This window comes from Macaca nemestrina, chromosome 16, assembly GCF_043159975.1.
Source record: "Macaca nemestrina isolate mMacNem1 chromosome 16, mMacNem.hap1, whole genome shotgun sequence".
In the NCBI taxonomy this organism is placed as follows: domain Eukaryota; kingdom Metazoa; phylum Chordata; class Mammalia; order Primates; family Cercopithecidae; genus Macaca; species Macaca nemestrina.
In genome coordinates, this window is record NC_092140.1 from 77,746,210 (window position 1) to 77,770,544 (window position 24,335).

The 24,335-nt window shown below is 40.7% G+C and overlaps 1 protein-coding gene and 1 pseudogene across 4 annotated transcripts in view; both read right to left on the reverse strand.

Moving 5' to 3' along the window:
• Positions 1 to 24,335, reverse strand: part of LOC105490713 (fibronectin type III domain containing 3A) — a 223,432-nt gene that overhangs the window by 10,819 nt on the left and 188,278 nt on the right. For all 4 annotated transcript variants that reach the window (XM_011756595.3, XM_011756594.3, XM_011756596.3 and 1 more), the window contains 9 exons: positions 14,363 to 14,501; positions 13,272 to 13,340; positions 12,253 to 12,371; positions 8,706 to 8,811; positions 8,443 to 8,618; positions 2,541 to 2,654; positions 1,659 to 1,808; positions 1,268 to 1,551; positions 959 to 1,171 (listed from right to left, as the gene is read on the reverse strand). In XM_011756595.3, coding sequence (XP_011754897.2) covers positions 959 to 1,171; positions 1,268 to 1,551; positions 1,659 to 1,808; positions 2,541 to 2,654; positions 8,443 to 8,618; positions 8,706 to 8,811; positions 12,253 to 12,371; positions 13,272 to 13,340; positions 14,363 to 14,501 — 1,370 coding nt within the window. The remainder of the gene's footprint in view (positions 1 to 958; positions 1,172 to 1,267; positions 1,552 to 1,658; positions 1,809 to 2,540; positions 2,655 to 8,442; positions 8,619 to 8,705; positions 8,812 to 12,252; positions 12,372 to 13,271; positions 13,341 to 14,362; positions 14,502 to 24,335) is intronic.
• Positions 9,618 to 12,245, reverse strand: LOC139359189 (oligosaccharyltransferase complex subunit OSTC pseudogene; annotated as a pseudogene).

Below are 24,335 nucleotides of genomic sequence, written 5' to 3' on the forward strand. Positions count from 1 at the left end.
CAACATGATGAAACTCTGTCTCTACTAAAAATACAAAAACTTAGCCGGGCATGGTTGGTGCGCACCTGTAGTCCCAGCTACTTGGGAGGCTGAGGCAGGAGAACTGTTTGAACCTGGGAGGTGGAGACTGCAATGAGCCCAGATTGCACCATTGCACTCCAGCCTGGCAACAGAGTGAGACTCCGTCTCAAAAAAAAAAAAATTGTTCTGGTCAGGCATGATGGCTCACGACTGTAATCTCAGCACTTTGCGAGGCTGAGGCGGGAGGACCACTTGAGCCCAGGAGTTCAAGACCAGCGTGAGCAACATGATGAAACCCCATCTCTACTAAAAATACAAAAATTAGCTAGGTGTAGTGGCCCACGCCTGTGGTCATAACTACTTGTGAGGCTGAGGTGGGAAGATGGCTTGAGCCCTGGTGGCAGAGGTTGCAGTGAGCCAAGATAGTGCCACTGCCCTCCAGCCTGGGTGATAGAGCGAGACCTTGTCTTTAAAAAAAAAAAAATTGTGTCCTGCTAGAAATAAACATTGAAGAGTTTATTTTGTATCCAAGATTAGGTGTCTTTTATCATCATGAAAACAGTAAACGGATTAGAGAAAACAACGAAAGAGTAGCCCATTTATTTTTTTTCTCTTGGTATTCCACTCACAAATTATAAACAGGAAATCTACATTGTGTTTTCAAATGTTTTAAAAACAACACACTTTTGTATGACAATCTTGACTTCATTTTTGAAAACTTACTTCATTAAAAAAATTTTTTTTTAGAGACAAGGTCTCACTATCTTGCCCAGGCTGGTCTTGCACTCATGGGATCAAGCAATTTGCCTGCCTCAGCTTCCCAAAGTGCTGACATTACAGGTGTGAGTCAGCACACCTGGCCTACTTCTAACAGTTACAGAAATTTATATACTTAAGACCTAAGAATCTATATAAAGAAGCAATTAAAAAAACCTACCGTCCATTCTTATCCTCCATCTGAAGGTGGTACTGAATAGAATCGGCTGACAATGTCTTTGGAGTTCCTTCTCCCCATTTCAGCTTAAGGTTCTGGTGGCTAAAGGCAACACATTCCAGACGAGGTGGATCAGGAGGGAGAGGCTTAGTTTTTAATTTTATCATATGGCTGAAAGGACCAGCTCCAAGGCTATTCAAGGCTTGAATTCGTATTCTAAGTGCCACATAAGAAAAAAAGTTTGGTTATGATTGTTTTATTTAAAGTGTCTCTCTGGTCTAGGCAAAAATCAACATAATATTTAGAGTATACCTGTATGTTGTATCTGGTTGCAAATTGTTGATAATATAGCTTGTAACCTTTCCCACTGTTAGGGATTGTTTATCTCCAAAGTCTATGCTGTAGGAAAGGATTTCCGAACCATGATCACAAGGCTTTTCCCAGCTTATTGCAAGGCATGTAGAAGGTGAATAATGGGGATTTTCTATCTCATCATCACTTATTTCTTGAAGACAGGTCACAATGCCAGGAACTGATGGTGGAGTCACACAGGCTACTACTTCACTGAAAGGGCCTGCACCCACAACACTGAGAGCCTACAAATTAACAGAGCCTCCGAGTTAACAAAGTCATAACCATGAAAATGCCAATGAAATATAAAACTCTGGATAGAGTTAAGTGATAAAGTACTGATCATCTTTACCTGGACCCTGCAATAATAGGTAGTTGCTGGTGAAAGTCCTTTTATTTCATAATTGAGACCAGGCCCACAGTAACATATCTGCATACTTCCTTCAACTCCTCCCCACTCCAATCGATATTCAGTGACATCTGTTCCATTACTCAAAGGAACCTTTAAATTAAGAAAAGGATAAAGGTCTTAGTCTTGATGTTGATTAAATAGCTTTTGACCAAAAATGTTCTTTACCTGACCACATGTAAAACTAGATTGCTTCTGAATTTCTTTAAAACTTTTAAGCACAATCAAAACCGTTCAATTTTACATTTTTTATTCATTAAGATTATCTGAATTTAAGATTGGTCAAATATATAACTGTTTTGAATTAGAAGTAGAAATATGACTAAGTCACTTTAGAAAGTGTTTTAAGGTACATATACTTCAAATAATTCTATTAATATGAAATGTTAAAACCATACAGACATTTTGTTAAATTTCAAAGGGAACTGAAAATATAATAATTATCATCACTGATTATTACTATCCACAATAAGTACACTGGAGATGTGTACTGGATAAATATAAGAGAAACAGAATTTACTAATTCCTATGTATGTCTGTTCTGAACAGTAAACTTACCAGTGGCTGAAATATCTCAGTACTGAGACAAAGCCTTTCATAAAAATACAAAGCACATAATGAACAGGAATCTAAATATCTGTAATGCAAATATACCTCACTCAAATTCTTCAAAGAGGAAAAAGAAGTCACTGTTTCTCATGTGAATTAAACTAGGACTTGCTCTGTATAATACAGGAGGTAAAAATGAACAGTATCTTTATTCTTTTATATAAACTATTCTAATCACTTAAGAAAGTAGATATAAGTCAATAGAAATTACAATACCTCCCAATTCACTTGTGCACAAGTTGCAGATTTGCATGTCACTTGAGGGGGCTTGCACTGATCTGGTGGCCCAGGGGCTGTAGTAATATCACATTTTTCTGAAAATGGTCCAAACTAGAAAAACAAATGTAACTAGTGTTTTTATTTTTCACCCTTAAACGCCCACTGATTGCACAGAACTGCATATTTAAAGATTCATTAATAAAGTCTTTTCCCTGTGTTTCAAGATTAATTTGGTCATAATTCTGTAAGTATTCACATAAACTAAAAAGACTTAAAAATCATGAGAGTAAAGGTGTGAGAAATTTTAAAGTTTCATTTACTTATACTTTCTTCTGCCCCTTATTTCTTCAGGAACTGGTTTTTGTAAGAAGGGCAGGACATTAGGGAATTAGGTGGGTGGAATAATTCAGAAGAAATATAAGGAGTGAAGAAATTGATACTAACTAAAGGTATGGGAGATGATAGGTGTAAATTATGATTTAAAAATTTTTAATACTTCACGAATCTTTCTTAGGCATTATATTCCATATCAAATTTTACCAACATACTGTTCCATACATTTATATTTATTTTGTACCATAATTTGATTTTTCTGTTCCATGCTAAAAAGCTCACTTTCTCATAATTACTTTTAACATACATTACCTGGAATATAAAACATTTTATTCAGTATTGGCAAATTCCTTCCCTGACACATAGGAGAACAATTACAGAAATTTATAGTCATCAATTTTTTAAAGCTCATTAGCAAAAGAAAAGCCCCAATACACTGGTATTTTCACTTAACAGTGGCACATCATTATAATGATCAGAAGTAAACCTACCTGTTACTGCACTGTATCAGGCAGTTTTGCCAAATGCCCATCTTTAAGAGCTAGGTCAACTTCTTTTTTTTTTTTTTTTTTTTTTTTTTTTTTGAGACGGAGTCTCACTCTGTCGCCCAGGCTGGAGTGCAGTGGCGCGATCTCGGCTCACTGCAAGCTCCGCCTCCCGGGTTCACGCCATTCTCCTGCCTCAGCCTCCCGAGTAGCTGGGACTACAGGCACCCACAACCGCGCCCGGCTAATTTTTTTTTTGTATTTTTAGTAGAGACGGGGTTTCACCGTGGTCTCGATCTCCTGACCTTGTGATCCGCCCGCCTCGGCCTCCCAAAGTGCTGGGATTACAGGCGTGAGCCACCGCGCCCGGCCTTTTTTTTTTTTTGAGACAAAGTCTGGCTCTGTCACCCAGACTGCAGGAGTGCAGTGGTGCAAACATGGCTCCCTGCACCCTCGACTTCCTGGGCTCAAGCCATCCTTCCACCTCAGCCTCCCAAGTAGCTGGGACTACAGGTGTGCACCACCATGCTGGGTTATTTTCTATTTTTTACAGAGACAGGGTTTTACCATGCTGCCCAGGCTGGTCTCAGACTCCTGGGCACAAGTGGTCCTCCTGTCTCAGAGGGAGGGCTGCTTGAGCCAAAGTGCTGGGATTACAGGCATGAGCCACTGGGCCCAGCCAACTACAAAAACCTAAGAAACTCAACTTCTCAGAAAATTCTATGAAAACATTCAGTTGTTAACAAAGATTTAATATGAAAATTATTCCAAGTTATTTAAATTATATTTAATTTAGGAAAAAAACATGCCTTAATCACCTATAAAAATGTTAATAAATAGCAGTAGACTTACGAAAGGGTAGGGATTTTAACGTATCAAGTTTCATGAATATTGGTAATAAACCTTAAGAAGGTGAAACCAACTATTCAATGTAACCATTAGGCCCTAAAAACAACAGTATAATACTTTAAAAATAAAAATTTAAAAAGTTTTTCCAAAAGAAAATAGTTTACTCCTTGACCATACTTATTCAGAGTATCAGTGACTTCAGTTAATGTTAAGTTCTTCATTTTTCCTCCAAATCTGATTGCACAGGGAATATACACCATATTGTATCATCATAATGTCATTAAATATCTCAGGCTAATCTTGTGAATGTAACTGTTTTATAACAAAGTAAAAAATTAAGGCTACTATATGTGGCAAACAGAAACAAATGTAAATGTTTCCTTTTGTTTACAGCACTGATTTTAGCTAGACTTTAAATGAAGGTCATCAACTGTCTTGAAATAACCTCAACCTCTGGCTATAAATCCACAGTATAAATATGATGAATAAAGTTAAACTATATACTAATCAATTATAACAACTAATACAGCTCTTGAAAACCAATCTTATGAGAAAAGTATTATTGGATATGGTGAGAAAATACAGACAAATCTGCACAATCTAACATCTATAAAGGGCAAAATCAAAACTCCAACTTCCTTATAGAAACCATTTCATCTGTGTAATTATAAATGTTAAGGAATCTTGCATTTTATAAACAGAAGATGGACTCACTTTAATTATATCAACTTTAAAATTTATATTAATAAGTTTAAAAAATCTTTCCATAAAACTTTATATAGTTTAAAGCTATACACCAATCTATAAATCTCAGAAAATGAAAAAAAAAAAAAAAAAAAGAAAAGAAACCTTTTATACTATCACATGTATAAAACAGGAAGTAGACTGTGATTTTGTTTAAGGCAATGCTGGGCTATTTCACAAATCACCACTTCAATTATTTGCACTGCTCAACACTACCAGTTTCTATCATATTCGCAATTTAAAAAAATTCAAATGTTTAAAGTCTTCAGTAAACTCCTTATTCACATTTCCATTATATTTCATGGACTCATAGTAACTATATCCTATTAGAAGCAATGAAAAAAAACAAAAAACAAAAAACAAAACCTGTAGCTATAGGAAACTGCTAGAGAATATGCTTTAATCTCACATGAATACCACCCAAAAATCCTAGATGGCAAATTTACAAAGCAGAGCAAAATGGTGACACAATGTGCCTGCTTTGTGGAAAGTAATCTTGAGATCATCTTGAAAATAAATATTTCATGTAAAAATCAATGAACTATGGCAGATAGTTTTATTAGTAGTTCAAAAATTCTTAATTTAAAACCATAAATTTGAAAACCCATCAATTTTAAAATTCCAAGTATGTTGTTATTATTTTTTGAGAAAAGCCTGTTGCCAGGCTGAAGTTCAGTGGCACAATCTCAGCTCACTGCAACCTCCGCCTCCTAGGTTCAAGCGATTCTTGTGCCTCAGCCTCCTGAGTAGCTGGGACTACAGGTGTGGGCACCACCAATCCCAGCTAATTTTTGTATATTTAGTAGAGACGGGGTTTCCCCATGTAGGCCAGGCTGGTCCTGAACTCCTGGCCTGAAGTGATCTGCCAGCCTCGGCCTCCCAAAGTATTGGGATTACAGGCATGAGCTACTGTGCCCAGCCAAAATTCCAAATATAAACGTGTCATTGAAAAGTTTTTTTTCTGTTTGTTATTTATTTGAGACGGAGTCTCACTCTGTTGCCCAGGCTGGATGCAGTCGCATGATCTCAGCTGACTGTAATCTCTGCCTCCCAGGTTCAAGTGATTTTCCTGCCTCAGCCTCCAGAGCAGCTGGGATTATAGGCATGTGCTACTACCCCCAGCTAAGTTTTGCACTTTTTAGTAGAGAAGGGGTTTCACCATATTGGTCAGGCTGGTCTCGAACTTCTGACCTCAAGTGACCCACTCGCCTTGGCCTCCCAAAGTGCTGGGATTACAGGCATTTACCACTGTGCCTGGCCAATATGTCATTTAATAGTATAGACTTACAGACTGCTAGTGGCAGTAAATGATTTACAATAATAAGTATATACAAAAGGTCAGGTGCAGAGGCTCATGCCTGTAATCTCACCACTTTGGGAGGCGAAGGTGGGGGAATCACTTGAGCCCAAGAGTTTGAGACCAACCTGAGAAACATAAGGGGACCCCCATCTCTACAAAAAAGTAAAAAATAAGCCTGGTGTGGTGGTGTGCACCTATAGTCCCTGCTACTCAGGAGGCTTGAGACAGGAGGATCGCTTAAGCCTGGGAGGTTGAGGTTGCAGTGAGCCATGATCATACCATTGCATTCCAGCCTGGGTGACAGAGACCCTGTCTCAAAAAAAAAAAGTCTGTCTACCTGTCTATACACACACATACCTACAAAGGTATCTACAAATAAAGAGTACTGTTACACATGTGATAAGGCAACCTAATAAAACATATCAGCCACACAAATAATTCAGTTTAGTTCATGGGGAGCATGGAAAGGGCCACTAAATGATAGAAATTTGAGGTTTAGCACAACTATTTATAAGAACTGAAGTAATGATTCTGGTTCCTCAAGTCCCATAGGGATTTAAAAAAGTTTTTCATGACAAATGTCATTTTTTTGGCCTCCCTTTTTTGAGCAAGGTTAATTCATGTCAACAACAACAAAATAATGATGCAAAGCTTCACCATTCTAGCATGCTGAATGGCTTTTATTTAAAATAAAACTGTAAATAGTGTTATTTATAGTACATTATTTATCAGTACTGCTCTCTGGTAGGCATAAATTTTATCTTAAAATCTGGAATAGCTTTAGAAAAGTCTAAAATGTATATTCTTTGGGAATATGGAAAGTAAATATTTACTTAAGGTGATTTTGACAAATTATCACGAACCTGAAAATATAAATTAAGACGTAAGTATTAAAGATGTGATCTTAGCGTACTGCAACCTTGTGAGGCTGACAAGATGGCTTCTTACAGAAAGGAATGACTTGTGTAAGAGCTGCCTAAGTATATAAACTTGATATATAAGAAATTTAGGCCAGGCATAGTGGCTCATGCCTGTAATCCCACAACTTTGGGAGGCCGAGGTGGGTGGATCTCTTGAGCCCAGGAGTTTGAGACCAACCTGGGTAACATGACAAAACCCCCTCTCTACTAAAAATATGAAAAAATTATCCAGGTGTGGTGGTGTGCACCTGTGGTCCCAGCTACTTGGGAGGCTGAGGTGGGAGGGTCACCTGAGCCCAGGAGGCAGAGGTTGCAGAGAGCCAAGATCACACCACTGCACTCCACACTGACCCTGTTTCAAAAAACCAAACAGAAATAAATTTAAAAGTAAGTTTACAGATGTAAATACAGAACCCTTTTGGACAACAGGATATGAAATATAGTATAGTTCACCAAAATAATGGGTATGGGAGAACTGTCAGTTTAATTCTATAAAATTTTAATTATAGAATAGTTCAAAGAAATCGTTATTTAGTTGATATAGGAAATTACTGCTTTGTCCTTAGGGAACCTGCTTTATTGCAGAGAGATGAGAGGTGTCATAGCTGAGTGGAAAGAGCTTTGGCTCTGGAGTCTGACAAACTCAGGTTTGCAGCTTACCTCTATCACTTATTAGTTTGTACGACTGTGGACAAAATATTTAGCTTTCCTGAACCCCAGTTTCCTTAGTTGTGAAATGGAGATATTACCCACTTTGTCCACTTTTTGGAGTTATATATTAAATACATACAAAACCAGAATAGTTTAAAGCATAAGTTTTTTCTCACTTGGGCAAAAAATCATAATTAGTTGCCAACTGAAAGTAAATGCTACTTCAGCCTCAAAAAACTTCAATCAGCCTCAAAAAACTCAAAAACCTCAAAAACTTCAATCAGCCTCAAAAAACTTCAGTACTTATGATTTTACTTCTACTCTTAAATTGATTAAGTAAACTCTATTAACACTGCCTAAAAGGTAAACTCTAGCCCAGTTGAAGTCCACAGTGTCATAAACTGTAAGTGAGATCTAAAAATACTGAGATTTCATAAAAATTAAGTTGTGGAATATACTGACTTCTCTTGTATTTATCAATGTATGCTTATTAAAAAATTGTAAAATTTGGAGTCATATGTTAAAGCTAAATGGCCAAATAATGGATATGATGATATATGTTAAAATGAAACATAATCACCATTGTGATGATAATTCTATCAGTATAGTCTTCTTACCCCCATTTTGTTAGCTGCACGCAGTCTGAAGCTGTATGTCTTTCCAGGAAGAAGGCTGCTCACTGTACATTCTACTTCAGAACCTTGGTAAACTTCTCTAGGTTCATCTTTTTCTATAGGAGACATTTCCACACTGTAACAGGAAATGGGTGATCCACCATCAACCAGAGGGGGTCCTAAAGGTGGAAAGATTGATGCAATTTAACAAGATGAATACTTTCTGTTCTAACTTAATAATAATTTATTACCAAAATGGAAATTACCCCATCGTAACTGTATTTCTTTTGCTTTGGGTCTACCCTGCAATCTGGGAGGGAGGCATGGGCCAGGAGGCACAGCTGGAGTCTGCACAAGTAAAGATTCAGAGACCTGCCAAAACAAAAGCAAAAAGAAAACAAAAATGCCCCAAAACCAAATAATCAGATTGCTTTTGGTAAGGAAACATAACATAAACATAAATATTGCACTGATAATTTGAAATTGTACTTGATTGTCAATGAAAAAGGAATAAAGTTCTGAAAAAAAATCAAAACCCAATTAAATAAAAATTCAAAATTTTCATAGACAAAGACTGTACTGTGCAAGTACTATATACAAAGCAAGTTACTGAAAACGAACTTCAATGAACCTTTCCTTTCCTTTTCCTTCCATAACTAAAGAAAAAAACAACTTCCAACGCAATTTAATGGGCAATATTTTTTATCTTCTCCAAAGGGATCCATAAATCTCTCTTTTTTTTTTTTTTTAATTAGAAAAAGTATTTATTTCTGCTCCTTTCATTCATCTTATTGTTCAGGAAACAGTCTTACATACATATCTGAAATAATCTACCATCACACACTCTAGTTAAAGGCAAAGCACCATAGGTAAAGCTGATCAGCTGTCCACAGTTCTCAGCTTATGGAATCTTGCTTCTGGATTTTATGTTAATTTCTGAAAATCAGAAATGTCATCTCCAAAAAATGTTAAGGGGGTTGTAAAAAACAATCACTTTATTTGATATTATAGTTGTAGATATGGAGTCTCTTTTCTTTAAGAAATGAAAAACTAAAAAGAAAATGCCACTCAACATTGTTGGTATAGCAATAGGTCAGCAGGAAAAAAAAAATACTGTGATAAACTTGTCTCTTTAATACCAAGAAGAAATTCTAATGCAAGCTTCAATACGCTTCCTGTTTTTTCACTAGATATTTCTTTTACTGCTGCTCTTCATTCTTTTCCACATGTCATACTGGAGGATTGGTACAGCCTTTAAAACTTCATTGACAGGAGCAAATCCAGTATCCACTGATTTCTTCTCAAAGGCACTCTAACCCATCAGATAGCCTGGCAGTTTCATTCTCATGAATACTCTAGCCATGAAAAAACTCAGTAGGACACAGACGAATCCAATGAACAGAAGAAGAAATCTATTGAGTTTTGGGATATTTGGTGCATTCGATCGGTCCAGGATTATGAAACATAAACCTCCCATTGTAAATAGGAAGCTGGATGCAAGTCCTTCCATAATATATTGTCCATTTACTCTGTAGGCCAAGAAACCTACTGGCCTCTGATGCCCATGTTCATCAGTCATAGAGCCAACATTTGGAGGTTCAACAATAACATCATAAATTATTCCTCCGGTAATGAGGAAGTAAGACACCACCACCAGAGCATACACAGTCATGGCCGACGGCATGTGCAACCAGGGCGGCTTCTTCAGCTTCAGGTTGGGACATTCGAGCACTAAGAACGGGACACGGTACGAGGTCTCCATGTTGGTGGCAGCAAGAGCCGTTCTCGGCCTCAAGCCCCACGTGCCACCCGGAAACAGGCCCGCCCTCCCTAACAACTGCCCATAAATCTCTTCTAAGGAGGGATGTTTTAATATACTGTATAAGCTGATTGATTGATTGATTTTTAGAGGTGGGGTCTTGGTATGTTGCCCAGGCTGGAGTGCAGTGGCTAGTCACAGGTATGATTACAGCCTCAAATTCTTGAGCTCAAGCAATCCTCCCACATCCAGAGTAGCTGAGACTATACACATTCATCACTGCACCAGGCTTAACTTATACATTAAAAAATTATCTTTCCTTCATCCTTTCCACCTAAAAATAATTCTGAAATCAGGTAAGCTTTTCCAGGCATTTGACATCTTTCTAGGTATTTGATATTGCTTTTAGTTTCTATGCTATATTTATATTTTTAAAAGCCTTTATTTTCAAAGACACTCTGTTAAAAACAATGCCACACTGGGCCGGGCGCGGTGGCTCACGCCTGTAATCCCAACACTTTGGGAGGCTGAGGTGGGTGAATCACAGGGTCAGAAGATTGAGACCATCCTGGCTAAAATGGTGAAACCCAGTCTCTACTAAAAATACAAAAAAATAGCCGGGCGTGGTGGCGGGCTCCTGTAGTCCCAGCTATTCAGGAGGCTGAGGCAGGAGAATGGCGTGAACCCAAGAGGCAGAGCTTGCAGTGAGCCGAGATCGTGCCACTGCACTCCAGCCTGGGCGACAGAGCCAGACTCCGTCTCAAAAACAAACAAAACAACAACAACAAAAAAAACAAAACAATGACAAACTCAGTGCCATATTCCTTACGTGCAACATATTAAGGTTCGTATTTAACATTCTTTTTAAACACAAAATATTTGGTCATCTTTTTATTAGAAAGCTATCCTACACAAAAATGCTGTAAAATGCTATAGTAGAACAGGATTTTGTGCATGTGTATGTGTGGCTGCTTTTCTTAAATCCAGGGAGATTTTCTTACTGGATAAAATGAAGCAATTGGAGGACAAGCCAGCTGGGCAGGACTCACACTCAGTTTCACATTAGTTTCATTTTCAACAAAATGCCTATATTTCATTTTTAAAAAAGAATACTTTCATTGCATTAAATTCCATTTTGAAAAAAAAAAAAACAAAACAAAAACAGCCATTATGAATGATCCAAGAAAGCATTCTTGGTTTAATTCATTTAAAAAAAAAAAATCACTTGGCCAGGTATGGTGGCTTATGCCTGTAATCCCAGCACTGTGGGAGGCCGTGGCCAGTGGATCACGAGATCAGGAGTTCAAGGCTAGCCTGGCCAACATGGTAAAACCGCGTCTCTACTAAAAATACAACAGTTAGCCAGGCGTGGTGGTGGGCACCTGTAGTCCCAGCTACTCGGGAGGCTGAAGCAGGAGAATTCTTGAACCCAGGAGGCAGAGGCTGCAGTGAGCCCCGATCGTGCCACTGCACTCCAGCCTGGGCGACAGAGTGAGACTCCATTTCAAAAAAAAAAAAAATCACTCTTATTAATAAACATATGTCCCTAGAACATTATGTCTTTATATCAATGGTACACTTTAAGTTCATTTTGATTACTGAGTCTCTAATAAAAAAATAATGGCCAACTTTTTTGGAATGAGTAAATATTAGAAAGTAGATTTAAATAGTAGATACTATTTTATGATGTGTCCTCACACACATAATTTATGGAGCAGTAAATCAGTCTATAATTATTTTATTTCTATTTCTGCTTAGTATGGTTATTAAGCATCATTCTCAAATTTATCTTTATAAAATTTTCTCCAATGTTTTCATGTATTTGTTTTTCCAAAGCTGAATACCAACCAGACAACAGACATACACTGAATACTTACTGTGAGCTAAGTACGACATTAGAATATTTTGGTCACTATTAAATTAATCAAACAGGTTATAGAAGTTACTTTGCTCCATTTGTGGGTATGTTTCAATATTTGAAGTGGCACCTGGTGATCCTACCCCATTTAGCCAAACCTAACACCACCACAAAAGAATCTACATATAAGTATTACCGCACTCTGTCCTCCATCACTGATGCAGTAAACTCGTAAACGATAGAAACAGCCTGGATTCAGTCGATCACAAAGATGTTCCCTGGTAGCGCCACTGTATATCATTTCCCATTTGTTTCCTGTAAGGTGAGGAATTGTGTTCAATCAGATACTAGGTAATGTTTAACGTTTTGGTATCATGGACACATCAGGTATCCTAGCTTCACAAAGTAAGTATTTATGTAATTTGTCAGAAACAATTTAGGCTTGTTTCGGTTTCCTGGAAATGATCTAATTTTCTTTATATGTGCAACTTCCTAGACAAGTCTGCATGGCTTCATGGAAGTGAAATATCTCTGTAATTCTGTACAGACTTTGGCCTAGATTGATAATTTACTTTTAATTAAGCATTTTAAATGTGTTTACTGGTCCAGTAATAACGTTATAGCACACAAAGAGTACAAAAAACCAGTATCAGAGGAAGTCTAGTCCTAATTAAAAGACATCCTTTTTTTTTTTGGCAGGAAATAGGTCATTTCATAGAAATAAACACTGCTAAATGTGCGATTCAAGAATAAAGTTCACTAGTCATAAAATTTACTACTAAAACTAGTATGATGTGAGTTAAATTTTAGAAGTTAATCCTTCTCTATCTGTATATAAATCTAACTGAATAAATTAACCTTCAGAAGATTCATAGTATCTAAAGACTTGGTCTAGGTGTATAGAGGCCGAGTAATGTAAACAAATGAGAACAAAAAGAACATGTAAATGCAATGATACAGGTGTACAGCACTCTTACATTTGATTCACTGTACTTCTGGAAATCACAATTTAAAGTGGACCATAACAGGCAAAATCCTAACTGCTAGAAACAAAGAAAAAAAAATCCAGGACAGCCCAAAGTGAAGTAAACATCTTTTTACAGTGCCTTATGAAAAGCAGGAAGAAAGAAAAGATATAACATAAAATGTAAAGCCATAAAGAATAGAAAGAGACTGGCTGGAATAAATCTATCAGTGTTTAATATCCATTCATACCGTTAGAACCTTCTGCCATCTCCACCACATATTTATTGATGGCTGCTCCGCCATTGTCTTTTGGTGGATCTATCCAAGGAAGCAAAGTAGTATTAAGCAAAGTACAAAACAACATAAAAATGATTAAAAAACCTAATAAACAGAATACCAAACTAGGTTTAAAAAAAAAAAATCACCTGCAATGACTTAATACCAGTACCCAATTACTCCATGCTGTTGTCATCTGCTTTCACTTAATTTACCATATTTAAAATAGGGCTCTCTATAACAATTTTTAATGGCTGCATGATATTCCACTTGCTTTATTTATTTTTATTTTTATTTTTTAGATGGAGTCTCGCTCTGTCACCCAGGCTGCAATGCAATGGTACGATCTTGACTCACTGCAACCTCTGCTTCCTGGGTTCAAGTGATTTTCCTTCCTCAGCCTCCTGAGTAGCTGGGACTACAGGCATGTGCCGCCATGCCCAGCTAATTTTTATATTTTTAGTAGAGACGGGGTTTCACCATGTTGGCCAGGCTGGTCTCAAACTCCTGACCTCAGGTGATCTGCCTGCCTTGGCCTCCAAAAGTGTTGGGATTACAGGTGTGAGCCACCATGCCCAGCCTCCATTTACTTTAGATGTTAAGGTTGTTTGAAATTTTTGAATATTATAAATATCACTGAAGCATTTTTATTGGTCTGAATTTTTCAGGCAAGGGTCAAGTTTATGGGATCTTTGTTTTTCCATTAGGGATGTAGGTAGGTGGTCGATAAATGTTTGTTTTCAATGAATGGTTTTCATTTCTCATGAGAGCCATATGACCCAGGTGACTTTAGCTGCAAGTTCAGTAATCTTTCATTTCACACAGTGCTACCCCTGCTCATTATCTTACAGTGGATCGCAAGTTGCTCTTTATAATATCTTAACCTACCATGTATGAGTATAAGGTTTTCCACAAAAAATATACCCAATGAATGACTCTCACATTTCTTTTTGGACTGTCTTGAGATAACAAATTTACTCAAATATCTTTAAAATTATCTTCATATTCAAATTATTTTAATCAAACACAAAAGTGATAATGTATAAACATGCACAATATCTTACCCCAAGTTATTTTAAAACTGTGTGAATGTATCTTTCCTTTCACTGAAGGCTTTACAGGTATGCCTGGTTTATCAGGGCAAGTAGTAAATTCTACTACTTCACTTGGATTACTTTTACCTTCTGAGTTGTAAGCAATAACCTGTGATGAGAACACAAAGACATAAAATAATGCATTTGATACCTAATGATACTGGCTTAATGAACAAAGTGATAGGAGACAAACAGCTTCAACCAAATGATAAAATACATTTTTTTAGCTTGGAATGGTTTGTTCTTTGAGAACTGCTTGACTCCAATAGATACTTGGCATGTATGAAGAGTATGAAACTGTACTTCCCTTTTTAGAGTCCGTCCTGGGAATACAAGTGTAAAACCTAACATTTTGATACTAAATAAGAATCAAAGGAACAAGCTATAATCTGGTGATTCTTGATGGGCTTTAGGCTTGCTTTGTTTCTTCTTTTAATATTCTTCGTGGTTTAGAAAGAGGTCCATACATTCTTTGAATCTCCTTTCTTCAAAACGTGAAGTTTAATCCCCCTTCCCTTGTGTGCATGTTATACTTAATCACTCACTCTAACAAACAGAATACAGCAGAAATGACAGTGTGTGTAACTTCCCTATGGAAAAATTCATGTGGTAAGGAACTGAGGATTCCTGGAGACAACCATGTGAGTGAACTTGAAAGCAGACTCCAGTCCCAGGAGAGCCTTGAGATGACTGCAATCCCAGTTGACATCCTGATTACAACCTCATAGAGACCCTGCATTAGAATTACCAGTTAAGCTGGTTCTCAATTCCTGACCCACAGAAACTATAAGTTTGTTTTCTCAAGCTGCTAAATTTTGGGATAATTTTTTATAAAGCAATAGAGAAATATAATTCCAATCTAGGTATTATTCTATTATAGACATTTAACTATACCTGTATTGTTACATTTTCTCCTCTCCTGAACTTAAAGATCCTCAAGTCCAATACCAAACCATGATTTTTTCTTCTCTAAACCTGCCCCTCTTTTTCTCTCCCCACAGTAAAAAGCTCTACCCGTCTACCTAGTTGCTCAAGTCAAAAGTGTTAGAGACAAACCGCCCCAAAAAAGCTTTGTGCTACTTTGTACTGCTGACACTCCCCATAAACCTCTCCATGCTGCCCACCCCTCCCCCTTATGCTCTGCAACTCTTCTCTGTGAGGCCCACCTTTCCCTCTGAGCCCCTTTACATTTCTAAGCCCTTATCTAGGTGCCACTGAAACTAGGCCGCATAAAACTTAGAAACTAGGCCTCATAAAAAAGAACTTAAAAAAATTAACACCAGGTGGCTCTGGATAGGATCCCACCCTGCCTCAATAGGGTCCCACCCTGATAGGGTCCCACCCTGCCAATTCCGGGAAACAACCTCATGGGGTCCCACCCTGCCAATTCCGGGGGTCCCACCCTGCCTCGAAGTTCCCGGAATCAACAACTCCAGGAAAAAACCTCATAAGGTCCTGCTCTAACCAATTAGAACAAGACACCTTGCTCAGGCCATAGACAGACCCAATTACCACGCGCCTAAAGCTTTGTTTGAATTTCGCGCCCTAAGCTACGTGTTTGAACTTGTGTTTGCCTATATAAACAGCCTGTAACAAGCAGTCAGGGTCCCAGGGCCAACTTAGAGCTTGGGACCCTAGCGCGCTAGTAATAAATAACTCTCTGCTGTGAATCTCGTGTCGGTGATCCTTCGCGGCGACCCCTGCCCAGGAAGGAATCGACAACATTTGGTGCGTTGGCCGGGAAGTGGGGTCGTCCGAGGACCCCCGACCCATCCGGTGGAGACCCATCTGGCCCGGGCCACGGACTGCTGACTGAACGGACCTACCAGGTACTTTCGTTTTGTTCTGTCTGTCTTGCCGGCTAACTCTGAACTCTGGGGAGTACTCCTTCTGAATTAAGTGGGGAAGGGGGACAGACGTGTCTGGCACCTTCCCACTTACGCCCCGGGGGACGCCCTGGCGGTAGTCTGGGAGAAGGCTGACGACTCAGTCAGCCTCTTCAAATCTGTAGGCAGGCCGCCCCTGCCGTCTGAATATTTTGTAATCTTGTGGCGCCACTCTCTGGCCGCGCGGCTTCTCCTTACTTGTCTGGTCTTTGTTTTTGTTACTTTCGTTTTGTCCTTGTTATACGTGGACGAAATAAGACAGACGTTGACGACTCCTTTGTCTCTGACCCTGACTCACTTCCCTGACGTTCGGGCTCGAGCCCACAACCTCTCCATAGAAGTCCGTAAAGGACGATGGCGAAAATTCTGCTCGTCCGAGTGGCCTACCCTCCATGTTGGGTGGCCCCGGGACGGAACATTTGACCTCCCAATTATCTTACAGGTTAAAGCAACAGTGATGGATCCTGGGCCACACGGACACCCAGACCAGGTGGCCTACATAATTACTTGGGAGGATCTGGTCCGAAACCCTCCCTCTTGGGTGAAACCCTTCCTCCATTCCCCTTCCCCATCCCAATCTACCCTCCTTGCCTTAGAAGCCCCAAAGAATCGGAATCCGGACCCGCATAAGCCAGTCCTCCCAGATGAACCCCAGAGGGACCTCCTCCTTCTTGATCCCCTGCCTCCTCCACCTCAAAACCCCCTTCTGGGACCTCCACCTTACGCTTCACCCTTGCCCCCTGTCTTGTCCCCAGCTCTTTCCTCTACCGCCTCGGCCCCTACCCTTTCTCCAACTTCTCCCTCGGCCCCTCCCTCCACCCCGTCTCCTTCTCCAGCCCCGCCCAAACTCACCCCTCGGACGCCGCCGCCGACACCTCCTCGTCTCCGCTTGCGGCGGACTGAGGACCCAGAAGGCCCTTCCACTTAGCAATCCTCCCTTTTTCCCCTCCGTACTGTCAATCGCACGGTCCAGTACTGGCCCTTACCTCTACAACTGGAAAACCCATAACCCTTCCTTTTCCCAAGACCCCCAGGCCCTAACCTCGTTAATAAAATCCATTCTCCTCACTCACCAGCCCACTTGGGATGATTGCCAGCAACTCTTGCAGGTCCTCCTAACCACTGAAGAAAGGCAGCAAGTCCTCCTGGAGGCCCGGAAAAATGTGCCAGGACCAGGAGGCCTCCCAACCCAACTTCCCAATAAAATAGACGAGGGATTTCCCCTCACCCGCCCAGACTGGGACTATGAAATGGCACCAGGTAGGGAGAGTCTCCAAATCTATCGCCAGGCTCTGTTGGCGGGTCTCAAAGGGGCAGGAAAGCGCCCCACAAATTTGGCCAAGGTAAGGACCATAACTCAGGAAAGGGATGAAAGCCCGGCAGCCTTCATGGAAAGGCTTCTGGAAGGGTTCCAAATATATACCCCATTAGACCCAGAGGCCCTAGAACATAAGGCTACCGTAGCTATGGCATTCATAGACCAAGCTGCATTAAATATCAAAGGAAAACTCCAAAGACTAGATGGAATCCAAACCTATAGATTACGGGAATTGGTTAAGGAGGCAGAAAAAGTGTATAATAAGAGAGAAACCCCTGAGGAAAGGGAAGCCAGGTTAGCGAAGGAACAGATAGAGCGAGAGGATCGTAAGAACCGAGTGAAGGATAAGCATTTAACAAAAATCCTGGCAGCAGTTGTGAGAGAGAAAGGACCAGGGAGAGAGGGAGAGAAGCGGAGGCGGCCGGCTGGCCCCCGTGTCTTCGCATCATGGCAGCCACCGCTATGCTGGTCAAGGACTCTGCTAAGTTAACCCTTGGGCAGCCACTAACTGTTATTACCCCACATGCTCTAGAGGCCATAGTGCGGCAGCCCCCGGACCGGTGGATAACCAATGCACGCCTAACCCACTACCAGGCCCTCCTACTGGACACGGACCGCGTCCAGTTTGGCCCTCCGGTCACCCTAAACCCTGCTACGCTGCTGCCGGTACCAGAAGACCAACCAAGCCCACACGATTGTCGGCAAGTACTGGCTGAGACCCATGGAACACGGGAAGACCTTAAAGACCAAGAACTCCCAGACGCGGATCACACCTGGTACACAGACGGCAGCAGTTACCTTGACTCAGGTACCCGGAGGGCGGGAGCGGCGGTAGTAGATGGCCACAACACCATTTGGGCAGAATCACTACCTCCTGGCACGTCTGCACAGAAGGCTGAGTTAATAGCACTAACCAAGGCCCTAGAGCTGTCCAAGGGAAAGAAAGCTAACATTTATACTGATAGCCGGTATGCCTTTGCAACGGCTCATACTCATGGAAGTATCTATGAAAGAAGAGGTCTCCTAACCTCAGAAGGAAAGGAAATCAAGAACAAAGTTAAAATAATTGCCTTATTAAAAGCCCTTTTTCTTCCTCAAGAAGTGGCTATAATTCACTGCCCCGGGCATCAGAAAGGACAGGATCCAGTCGCAGTAGGACGAAACCAGCCATATAACTATTGAACATACTTATACCCCAGAAGACCAGGAAAAAGCAAAAGCCATAGGGGCTATACAGAACAAAGACACTAAAAACTAGGAAAAAGGAGGAAAAATAGTCCTTCCCCAAAAGGAGGCCCTGGCAATGATCCAGCAGATACATGCCTGGACACACTTGAGTAATCAAAAGCTAAAATTACTGATTGAAAAAACTGACTTTCTAATCCCAAAGGCAAGTACCCTCGTAGAACAAGTGACATCTGCCTGTAAGGTCTGTCAGCAGGTAAACGCTGGGGCTACCCGAGTGCCAGAAAGGAAACGAACTCATGGTAACCGCCCAGGAGTCTATTAGGAAATAGACTTCACTGAAGTAAAACCTCACTATACTGGATATAAGTACTTACTGGTGTTTGTAGATACCTTTTCAGGATGGGTAAAAGCCTACCCCACCCGGCAAGAAACGGCACACATAGTAGCCAAGAAAATTTTAGAAGAAATCTTTCCTAGATTCGGACTTCCCAAGGTAATTAGGTCAGATAACGGGCCGGCCTTCGTTTCTCAGGTAAGTCAGGGGCTCGCCAGGATATTGGGAATTAATTGGAAATTACATTGTGCCTATAGACCCCAGAGCTCAGGACAGGTAAAAAGAATAAATAGAACAATAAAAGAGACCCTTACTAAATTGACCTTAGAGACTGGTTTAAAAGATTGGAGACGCCTCCTATCCTTAGCTCTGTTAAGGGCCCAAAATACACCTAACCGTTTTGGGCTCACTCCATATGAAATCCTCTACGGAGGACCTCCCCCTTTGTCAACCTTACTTAACTCCTTCTCCCCCTCCGATCCTAAAACTGACCTACAGGCTCGGCTAAAAGGACTCCAAGCAGTACAGGCCCAAATCTGGGCCCCCTTGGCAGAACTGTACCAACCAGGACATCCACAGACCAGTCACCCTTCCAGGTGGGAGACTCTGTCTACGTTAGACGGCACCGTACTCAAAGACTAAAGCCTCGGTAGAAAGGACTCTACATTGTTCTCCTGACCACGCCCACAGCCATAAAGGTTGACGGAATCTCCACTTAGATCCACGCATCCCACGCCAAGGCTGCTCCAGAGACGTCCGGACCAACACCACTTGAGACATGGAAACTCCGACGCTCCGCGGACCCGCTCAAGATAAGACTCTCTCGTATCTAACTCCTTGCTTATTGTTTGCCCTTCTTCCCTGCGCCATCTCTAGTGTAGTTTTTGACGCTAACCCCCACCGGCCATTTAGCCTGACCTGACAGATAATTAATTTTAATAATCAAGAGGTCTTAAATAAGACCTCCGAGAATGCTCCTATAAAGACTTGGTTTCCAGACCTCTATTTCAACCTAAAAAAAAAAAAAAAAAATATTGCAGAAAAGATAAAAGACACAGGCCCCCGGTTTACTGGTCCCACAGGAGTCCTATTAAGAACTCCTCAGGATAGACAAGAATGGAAAGGACAGGCTAGAAAGGTGTCCATCAGCCGGAACGGGTTTTATGCCTGTCCCGGATTCAGGACAGGACAAATAAAAAAAACTTGTAGAGATCTGACTCACTTATATTGCAAAAGCTGGTCCTGTGTGACTACTAACAATAAAAAGTAGAAATAGGCCACAAAACCTTAGTATATAACCATGTCCTTTGTCCAGCCCTGTACCACAACCCGATATTCGGAAAATTGCAACCTGGTTCGCATCAAGTTTGAAGATGCGGCAAAATCTGATAACAGATAAATAACAACAAGGTTAATATAAGGTCTCTATTTATACCAGCACAACCCGCCTAAAATTCCCCTCCAAATCAGACTATTAGTCAATCCAGACACTGCCCCTGTTGCAGTAAGGCCAAACCAGGTTTTATTAGAAGCTAGGAAGCCCCCGGTTTCCATATCGGAGAAGCCCCAACTAAAAGCTCCTCAAAGCACTTCCCCGCCCTTAATCTCCCTCACCCTCGCCGACATGTTAGGAATTAGGGTAGCGGCTAGAGTTGAGACCAGGACAGCAGCCCTAGTGCATGGTAACCATCATCTGCAACAACTTAAAGTAGCCATAGATAAAGACCTTAGAGCCATAGAACAATCTATCACAAAACTTGAAGAGTCCTTAACTTCTCTGTCTGAAGTTGTATTACAAAACCGACGAGGACTAGAAATTGTCTTTCTGAAAGAGGGCGGGCTCTGTGCAGCCCTAAAAAAGCAATGTTGTTTTTATGCAGATCATTCAAGAATAGTTAAAGATTCTATGGCAAAACTAAGAAAAAAATTAGACAAAAAAAAAAAAAGAGAAAAAATCTCAACAAAGTTAGTTTAAAAATTAGTACAACCAATCCCCTTGGCTTAGCACCCTAATCTCCACCATCTTAGGACCCCTCATCCTGCTCACGCTCATCCTGACTTTCAGGCCATGCATACTCAACTGCTTACTCACCCTTATTAAAAATAGAATAAACATAGTACATGCTATGGTTCTGACCCAACAATACCAGACCCTCAGGACTGAAGAAGAGGCTCAAGATTGAGCCTCTGACACAAAAAGAGGAGGGAATGAAACTAGGCCGCATAAAACTTAGAAACTAGGCCTCATAAAAAAGAACTTAAAAAAATTAACACCAGGTGGCTCTGGATAGGGTCCCACCCTGCCTCAATAGGGTCCCACCCTGCCAATTCCGGGAAACAACCTCATGGGGTCCCACCCTGCCTCGAAGTTCCCGGAATCAACAACTCCAGGAAAAAACCTCATAAGGTCCTGCTCTAACCAATTAGAACAAGACACCTTGCTCAGGCCATAGACAGACCCAATTACCACGCGCCTAAAGCTTTGTTTGAATTTCGCGCCCTAAGCTGTGTTTGAACTTGTGTTTGCCTATATAAACAGCCTGTAACAAGCAGTCAGGGTCCCAGGGCCAACTTAGAGCTTGGGACCCTAGCGCGCTAGTAATAAATAACTCTCTGCTGTGAATCTCGTGTCGGTGATCCTTCGCGGCGACCCCTGCCCAGGAAGGAATCGACAACACCACAGTGAAGCCAGCAGACTTCACCTATCAGGCCTTGCTGTGATAAGCCAATCCCAATTACAGGCCATTGGGACTACACAAGGGGAGGTCGTGGGAAGCACAAACTTTATCTACACCCACCTGTAAGTTCCTTCATTTAGCCGCTACCACAAACGTCACAAGGTGATATATGGCAAAGTTAACCAACAAACGACCCCAGGGTCTCTCTCCCCAATATAAATCCCTCATTTTGTAAGCTCAGGCTTCCTCCTCTGTCTGCAGTGGAGCAGCCGGAGGTTCAATACACTTACTCACCTGACTTTGGGTCTATTCTTTCTCTTGGCTGACCTTACAAAAAGGAGACATCCTTGATTCTTCTCTAAACCGCATCAAATCTCTCACTATATCCCATTAACTTTACCTCCACTTCACTATTCTTTACAATTACAACCACGTTAATGAAAGCCTCCTTTCTCCTATCTTTCCTGAGTGACTGTAATTATACCACTACCTAGTTTCCCAGTGTACATTCCTGCCCTTGACCCCCACCTACTTTCTACACCGCAGCCAGAGGGACTTTATCACTGCTCAGCTCAGAACCCTTTAATGGTTTTCCATCTTACTCAAAATAAAATCTAAATTCCACACCATGCCTACAAGGCCCTGTGTGATTTCATCCTTAACTACCTCTTGAAACTCCACTGCAGGGTCTTTGTGCTAGCAGAATGTTTTTCTGATTTTGACATGCTACTTCCTTGTTACTCAGATCTGTTTAAATGCCATTTCCAAGAAGACTTCCTTAACTACCCAGTCATTCTCTCTTACCCCATTCTATTTTAATTAACCTGCATTGCACTTAACACAATCTATTTGTTTGCTTATTTATTGTCCATTCCCCTCATCAGAATATCTGTTGTAGTATTAGTGTTTAGAACAGTGCTTAGCAGAGAGTAGATGCTCAACTACTGGTTGAATGAATGCCTCATAGATGGGGACTATGATGCTATATAACACCATACACAAGGATATGAATAAATCTACGACCCCAAATCATTCATAGAGCCCCTCAGAACTCAGTAAAGTTTAGTCCAATTGTTCAATTTTGCTCAGGCTTCCTCGGTCCTCTCACAGTCACATGGATTTTCAGGATGTTTTCTCACTCTACTTCTTTACAAATGAGACTACAAATGGGTTTGAAACACTTCTCAATATTGTGCACAGAATCTACTTAAACCTTTTAACCAGAAGAACAGTCTTCCTAAAAACTATAAAGATTCATTTAATTACGTTTTTAAGGCTCTATATTTCAACATTGTCTCCTTTTACTGTAAAGCACCTTCTAGTCATAAGGGTAATTAAAGGTATGAAGTCAACAAGATAATCTCCCTCCACCCAAATTTTACACATAATCAAAATGTTCATTTAGTGCCTATCACATAAGGAGCACTGTGCTAGGAACCCTGTGTGATCAGATCTTATCTTCGAGGAGTTTAGAATCTTCATGCAGAAGATAAGCAATATGTGTATCAAAAGAATTGGGCAGGAGAAGGCCGGGCGCGGTGGCTCAAGCCTGTAATCCTAGCACTTTGGGAGGCCGAGACGGGCGGATCACGAGGTCAGAAGATCAAGACCATCCTGGCTAACATGGTGAAACCCCGTCTCTACTAAAAAAATACAAAAAAATAGCCGGGCGCGGTGGCGGGCGCCTGTAGTTCCAGCTACTCGGGAGGCTGAGACAGGAGAATGGCGTAAACCCGGGAGGCGGAGCTTGCAGTGAGCTGAGATCCGGCCACTGCACTCCAGCCTGGGCCCCAGAGCGAGACTCTGTCTCAAAAAAAAAAAAAAAAAAAAAAAAAAAGAATTGGGCAGGAGAAGAAAGATTACTAAGGCCTAAAATGGTTCAGGAAGGCTTTGAAAAGGGAAATGGAACTGTTATGGAGTCTTCCTGGGCAATAGCAATCAAAGGGGAAGCTTGGGTAAGAGAAAAAAACAGAAAGCCCTGCACGTAAGAGCACAAGTGAATAGTAAACAGTGAGCTCTGCTCAGGGAGACATCAGTAGTTAATCTGGTGAGGTAGCTGGTTCAAGTATGGACTGGAAGGTAGTAAATTTTAAAAACTGAATGGAAATATAAAGAACCTTATATCAAACTAAGGAAATTGTTTCTTAGAGGAAAAGCTGTTTTTCAGAAAGATTAATCTAGGTATAGAGGAGAACCTGGATTGGAAGGTGAGAAAAGAGCCTGAAAGCAGTTATATACAGAACATGTTTGGAGACTTAGTATTTTTCAAGACAGAAACGGCGGATGATATAAGGCAAAAAGATGGTATATCCAAGCAAGAGAGGGATACACCAAGAAGACCTAAGGACTTAGCTAGGGCACACTTAGGGCAGAAAAGATAGATCATAAAATGACACCAGACAAGATGAGAGGAAGAAAACATGACTACATACTATGTACTATAACAGATGCTGACGTAAGTGAATTTCAAGGATGGAACATAAAAGTAGTTAATGGAGTCAGATACAAGCTGTTTTGGTTTCTCTTTACCTATAAAAAG